Below are 7,042 nucleotides of genomic sequence, written 5' to 3'. Positions count from 1 at the left end.
CACCTGCTGCAGTGCCTTACAGTCGGATGCAGTGCAGTTGCCGTACCAGACTGTGGTGCAGCTGGTCAGTATGCTCTCTACTGTACATTTACAGAAGTTGCTGAGGATCCGTTGATGCAGGCATATTTTCGTCAGCCTTCTAGGGAAATACAGCTGCTGTTGTGCCTTCTTGATAAGACTGGAAGTGTTGAGTGCCCATGTGAGGTCCTTAGAGATGTGAACACCTAGGAATTTGAAGTTATTCACCATCTCCACCGCAGACCCTTCAATGTAGATGGGGGAGTGGACTTTTCCTTGTCTCCTGAAGTCAACGATCAGCTCTTTGGTTTTGCTGATCCATCTCACCTCTCACCAAAGCCCTGGGTCACAGCTGCAGGGAGTGGTCCCAGTCAGAGTCCAGAAAAATAATCCTCAAGGAGGTTGATGCCTTGAAGGAAAAGAAGGTTTCGCTGGGACACTTGAAGGAAACAAGGTAAAAAGGAAAAAGAAAAAATAGAACCAGACAGCCCAAGAGACAGGAGGATGAGGAATAAAAAAGAGCCCTGACCCAAGAAAGCAACCACAGTAACCAAAGAAGAGCCAGAAAGGTGACTGGAAAGAGGATAGAGAAAAGATAAAGTGCAAGGGACAGGAGTCGACAGGACAAAACCGAGCCATGGGTAAGGAGGTGTGGGGGCTAAACAGACAGAGCTCTGGGATCCTAGGCAACAGAAACTAAGGCTGTTGAGGCATCTGCCAGGGGAACTGGAGAACAGGCAAGCAGACATGATGGGGTCAAATAAGTAAATGCTAACATTTATATTATTTTATCCATAAAAGTGTCTTAATATATTCACTATAAAATGTGTATACATCTATATGTATGTGTCAGTACCGAAGTACTAACCTGTCATGTGTCTGCTCAACACAGGTATCATTATTTTGTATGAGAACATGGTAATTTTGTATTTTTTCAGCTTTTGTCCAGTAAAGACTAAATTAAAGAAGTCACACTTAACGCACACAATAATGTGTAGAGCTCTGGAGATTCTGGTTTTAACTGTGAGAAGAAAAAGAGCACACACTGGCCTCCTGAGACATTTGGCTTGTTTCAAATATTTATTAGTTATTAAAGAGAGCAGGCACAACAGTTCAGTATTCATTAATGCATTTTCATATAAGTGTAATCAGGTTTAATGGTGGGGAAAAGAAGCCTTGACCAGTGAAGATTTGCAAACTATTTATTGCTGTTCTTTGTGATCTTTAAGTGCTTAACTGCAATTTAGTTTTTTTCAAATTGTAAATTCAAATGTATTAAATTATGGATTCATAATTGTACAACACCATTTTACAGCATTTTCAGAAGTAAAAAGTAATAACATAAGTAATGAAAAACCTCTTGTGAATTATAGATTGGAAATTATTAAGATCATCATGTTATTGTGTTTCTATATTTGCCTATAAGTAACTAGCACATTTAATAAGGTCAGCTTCAGTTTACAAAAAAAATCATTCAGCAAAGTAACCTTTAAAAAGACCTTTAGTTTTTCAGTAAATCTTTTGTGTTGTCATGTATTTATAGCTGTATTCTTATAGCTGTATATAACTTAGTAATATAGACGTAATACAAAGAAAGCAAGTATGAAACAGTTTTAGCCAAGAATCCTGCAACATATTCAAGAGCCCAGATGCTGTTTCTTACACAACATACAGTGTTTTTGCCCTACGTTTAGTTCTGTTGCTTGTGTGCATGTTCTTTTCCCTAATATTATTTAGTCTTCTTTCTTCCTAAAGAAATGGCCAGTGGGTTTCTGGGATAAGCCTGTTTTGGAACCTGAGGAAATGTATCTTTCTTCAGAGCTGCAACCATATTCTCTGGTGTATTTGTCTTTTCAGGAATTGGTAAAAATATCCCAGGAAAAATAAGAATATTAGGAGGTCCTGACTCTGCGTTGGATCCAGATACAGGCTGAGTACTTTCTTTTGTCGGAGTGGCAGCTGTGGCTGGCACAAGAGGTGTAGGTTTGGTTTCACCCATTCCTCCTGTGCCTACTGCTGTTCCCACTTCTGCTCCTGGAGCTGCTGCTCCTTGAGAGAGGAAGAAGGTTGCCATTCTCTGTCCACCAGATATCACCTCACCAGTCTGGAATCCAGACGTCAAGGTGCTTTCTTGAGGGAAGATGAAAATGGGTTGTGAAGGAGGGCTTGGTGTTGGTGGTGGACTAGGTGGGCTGGAAGCAGGTGGGAAAATAAAGATTGGTGCCTGGTCACTTGTCTCTCCATTGTTGGATGATGAAAAGACATATATTGGGGGGATATCATCTCCTCCAGGCAGAGATGGGATAACTGAAGGAGAATCACTATCTGCCCCCGAGGGACAAGGGGTGTCTGCAGGAGGTGCAATGGGGGGTGGTGGAGGTTGCTCAGCAGGTGTGGGAAACCTTATCTCAGGAGTGGGGAGTGATACTGATGGTTGTCTGGATTGTGAAGAAATTGTAGGTTGAAGGGGTACAAGACTGCTAGATTCAGAAGCAGAAGTGGAAGCAGCTGGGGCAGGAACTGTACCTGAGCCAGGAGCTGTTGGAAATGGTGGAAATATTATTATTGGAGGAGCTGGAGGAGGAGCTGCTGGGACTGGCGGTTGAGGCCTAGGGGGAGAGGCTTGTGCAGGAGGAAAAAGAGGAAAAATAATAATTGGAGGTGATGGAGCTCCTGCACTATTGCCAGAAACATCTTGTCTTACAGTACCACCAGAGTATGTGGGGCCTGTGGGTGCAGGGCTTCCAGAGTATGTTGGGCCTGTGGGTGCAGGGCCTCCGGAGTACGTCGGGCCCATGGGTGCAGGGCCACCTGAGTAAATCGGGCCTGTGGGTGCTGGGCCTCCGGAGTATGTCGGGCCTGTGGGTGCAGGGCCACCTGAGTATGTTGGGCCTGTGAATGCAGGGCCTCCGAAGTACGTCGGGCCTGTAGGTGCAGGGCCACCTGAGTACTTCGGGCCTGTGGGTCCAGGGCCACCTGGGTACGTTGGGCCTGTGGGTGCAGTGCCTCCAAAGTATGTCGGGCCTGTAGGTGCAGGGCCACCTGAGTACTTCGGGCCTGTGGATGCAGGGCCACCTGAGTACGTTGGGCCTGTGGGTGCAGGGCCACCTGAGTACGTCGGGCCTGTGGGTGCAGGGCCACCTGAGTACGTCGGGCCTGTGGGTATAGGGCCACCTGAGTATGTCGGGCCTGTGGGCGCAGGGCCACCTGAGTATGTCGGGCCTGTGGGTGCAGGGCCACCTGAGTACGTCGGGCCTGTGGATGCAGGGCCACCTGAGTATGTCGGGCCTGTGGGCGCAGGGCCACCTGAGTATGTCGGGCCTGTGGGCGCAGGGCCACCTGAGTACGTCGGGCCTGTGGATGCAGGGCCACCTGAGTTTGTCGGGGCTGTGGGTGCAGGGCCTCCTGAGTTTGTCGGGGCTGTGGGTGCCGGGGCTCCGGCAGGACCAGCAGAGAAGGCTGGAAGTTTGGCTGCTGTCCCTGGAAATGGTGGACCAATGAGCATTCCTCTATAGAAAGCAGATGTTGTTGGAGCATAAGCAGGACCCAATATTGATGTCTGACCAAAGCCTGCAGTTGCAGGAATAAAGGGAAAAGACCTAACTGGAGGTTGAAATATGAAAATCTGTGGAGCAGAAGCAGGTGGTGACGAAACAGACGCAGGCAGAGATGCTCCCTGAGCAACATTGGAAGAACTGGATGGAAGAGGTGGTGATGGAGAGGGGGGTGACACTGGAGCAGGGGGTGGGAAAATGAAAATGTTTGGGGGTGCAGGAGCAGCCGGAGCCGATGAAACTGCAGGGGGCTTAGCCGTGGCTGTTGGCATTGAGGGACTCAGACTGGGAGATGGACCTTTTTGTGGGGGAACAATGATAACATATGGGGAGTTACGAGAAGAGGCTCTTGTGGTACTACCTCCAAATGATCCAGCAGCTGGAGGCTGGAATTGAGGCAGAAGCATTGGTGACTGAGGGACTGTGGAACCTGCTGAAAAAGAAGGATTGGAAGCCCCTCGGAAACCTGCATTTGGACCAGTGAAGAATGGCATCTGTGGAAAGCCTGGCATGGCGGGCGGCTGGGGTGCTTGTGGAGCCTGTGGCCTCTGCTCTACAGGGGGCGAAGGAGGGGGTGGAAATATAAAGATGGGAGAAGTTGCTGGTGCTGCTGGGGGAGGGGCACCTGGTTTTGGGGGGGGTGGAGTGGGGGCAGGGGCAGTGGACAGCGACCCTGTGGGCTTCTTTTTCCTGATGATAAACACCGGAGGAAAGGGAGCTGTCTGAGTGGAGGGTTTACGGTTGGATGAAAGATGCCTCAGAGCTTTTTGAAGTCTTGAGCTTTTGTTGTGCTGGTCCTTCAAGCCCTGCATAAAAAGGAGAACGGTCTGTGTGTGCACCCCAAAATTAATATTCTTAAAGCCATTGGAGCAAAGTCCCTAAATCTTTCAAGCACCTTAAGACAGATATCATTTTAGAACTACTTAATATATATCATATTTTGACGTGTAATAATAAAACATTCAGGAATTTCTATAGAAACATTATATGAATATATTTCAGTTTATTTTAATGGAATTTCAAGAAAATTGAGAATATTCACTTCACTCTACAAAATCATGGAAAGAGCAATTGCAAACCAAAAGGAATCAGAGTTTGTTAGTTATATTGACAACTGAGATGAGTTGCCATTATACAGTAACTATATGAAGTACTATCACTGTGGCTCTATCAAAAAGATATAAGACGGAGTTCCAAGCCTAGGTCCTGGTGGCTCAAGTGACTGCTGTTTTTTTTGTGTTTCACCTAAATTCTTGAAAATGTCAATAAATTGTTTTCAGTTCTGAAAATGTTAGATTTACCCAGAAATATTTTAAATTAGCTGGCAAATTCTGGGTTATGCAGTCCTGGGTTTGGCATTATATTTAATTAATTGGTCAAAAGCAAAAAAAAAATAAAAGCTTTTTGTTAATTGTTCCTGCAGTTATCACAAAAATGTTGTGAAATAGAACACTAGCTATTTATTTACAGTAAAACTTTCTTACAAAATATATGAAAATATATATGAAAACCAGAGGCATAATACTTTTCTGGGGTAAACTAATTTCTATTGATAATGCTGGAATCACACTCTTTAAACACAACATGTGATTATCTTTATGCTTTAACTTACTAATGTATGCTATTGTTCAGCAAGGCATTCTTGAACTCAATTAAGAAGTATGTAAGTACCATGGCAATGTCCAATCTTGTTGAATAATTTAAATCATTACTCTAGGGCAAAAAATCTAGACTGATTCATACAACTTGATTGCAGTGGGCAGAGGGTGTTCTCGTTGCTGTAAATGATTTTGCCAGCAAGTGTAGACAAGAGTTTACCCAAACATTTAGTATAACATCAAGTAAATGAGAATGGCTTGTCACATTGTTCTTTATGACTTATTTGCAGCACTTCTGCTTTGACTTTAGAACATGCTGATACAGAACTTTAACACTCCAATATTTTGTTCTCTACACCAACATTTTCTCTCCTGTCTGAGTGATGACAGAAACACATCATAGTAATGTAGTTTTTACGGGTTTGGAGAGAGATGAAAGAAACATTTGAACATAAATCAAACTGGTACATTAGAGCAAATTATGTGGCAGCTAAGCAGTCATATTCATAGTTCATATCAACAGTGTACATTGCAATTTTCTTTTATTTTTGTCTAGAATACCATTCTGTGTGTGAAGATCCTTAACTGTAAATCTGTTGAGTTTAAAGCATAAATGAGTAAATAATTGAAATAAACAATAACTAAGTTGTAATGCCTTTACCTATTAGTAGACAGATACAATTTTGTAATGTGTATTGATTGATCTTCCAGAAAAAAGACTGGAAAAATATTATGAACAATATACAGATATTTAAGTTGCATTGATAAATGAATAAATAATTATGCAATGCATTCCCTCATATCAAAATCATATAAGATTAAAATTTGATTATGATGCAATATGATTTATTGTGTAATGTATATATTTCATAATAACACTAACAGCAATAATAAAATATTTTGCTTACCAGAACACTGGGAGCTATGCCACAGAGGCAGAAGAAAATAATTAAATTCTTCATTCTTCTGTTACTGGGTCTATAAGTTAACACAAGAAAATGTTGTAACATCATGAATAATTATATCACAAATCAGCTGTGTGAAAGCATTCTTCATTTCCAAATAAATGCATTCCATAGATTAGCTGGATAATTACATAAGTGTATGTAATTCACATATTTAAGATGAAAATAAATTGTCAGTATCATTATTAAATAATACGTATATGGAAATTACTTAATCAATAATACTAACATAGAGCCCGAAAACAGTAGTAACATTTTTTTTTATTTTATGAAACTGTACTAAGTTATTAAAATAAATATAATCTAAATAAACATTAATACATAAAAAGTATTTTTAATTTAAAGTATTACCTTTATTTGGTGACAGAAGAAGTAGGCACTGTCTTTCAGGACAGTGAAAATTCACAAGCTTCTTTCAGTTCAAAGTTATGCATGTCTTGAATGTGAAAGCAGACGTTCTGGTAATGTATGGCAAATGAACACATCTGGGATAGTAGGTGTGACTATAACTCCTTGCTTCCTTTTTTAATTACCCACATATGAATTCCTGCCATATGAAGTAGCACATTACACAGTTAGTCTATCTGATGCTGCATTGAATACTTCAGAGAACGGTTGATGAACACATTATATTCACCTTTAAATGTCTCCAGAAAACATTTCTGAAGTTCCTTTTTCAACTCCTTACTCAAAACTTTTTCTTCTTCGTCACATGAATGCAAATTCATCCAATTACCAAAAAGTAGCTTGGGTTAAAGACATACATGTTATAGTTGATATTCTTGGATAAAAAACACTTTTTCACAAAATGTTTTTTTTTACTGTTAAAATAAATAAACTTCTCAGTTTCATGTGTATTTAAATTTTCTTGTCTCATTCTGCCTTTCAATTATGGAAAACAATTTTA

The 7,042-nt window shown here is 41.6% G+C and overlaps 1 protein-coding gene across 1 annotated transcript; it reads right to left on the bottom strand.

Moving 5' to 3' along the window:
* Nucleotides 1–1,085: 1,085 nt before the first annotated feature.
* LOC102693675 (uncharacterized) lies at nt 1,086–6,625 on the bottom strand. The gene is made up of 3 exons (XM_069187690.1): nt 6,487–6,625; nt 6,079–6,148; nt 1,086–4,378 (listed from the first exon to the last, which is right to left on the bottom strand). The coding sequence occupies exons 2-3, from the start codon at nt 6,130–6,132 to the stop codon at nt 1,748–1,750; spliced, it is 2,685 nt and encodes an 894-aa protein (XP_069043791.1). The 5' UTR covers nt 6,133–6,148; nt 6,487–6,625; the 3' UTR covers nt 1,086–1,747.
* Nucleotides 6,626–7,042: the final 417 nt, after the last annotated feature.

This window comes from Lepisosteus oculatus, chromosome 3 (assembly GCF_040954835.1).
Source record: "Lepisosteus oculatus isolate fLepOcu1 chromosome 3, fLepOcu1.hap2, whole genome shotgun sequence".
NCBI lineage: Eukaryota > Metazoa > Chordata > Actinopteri > Semionotiformes > Lepisosteidae > Lepisosteus > Lepisosteus oculatus.
This window is presented reverse-complemented; position numbering and strand designations above follow the sequence as displayed.

Excerpts from the sequence above, each read along its gene's own strand:
- LOC102693675 (XM_069187690.1), bottom strand. The coding sequence starts at position 6,132 with ATGAAGAATTTAATTATTTTCTTCTGCCTCTGTGGCATAGCTCCCAGT. Across the intron at positions 4,379-6,078 it reads GCATAGCTCCCAGTGTTCTG|GGCTTGAAGGACCAGCACAA; the intron begins GTAAGCAAAATA and ends CTTTTTATGCAG.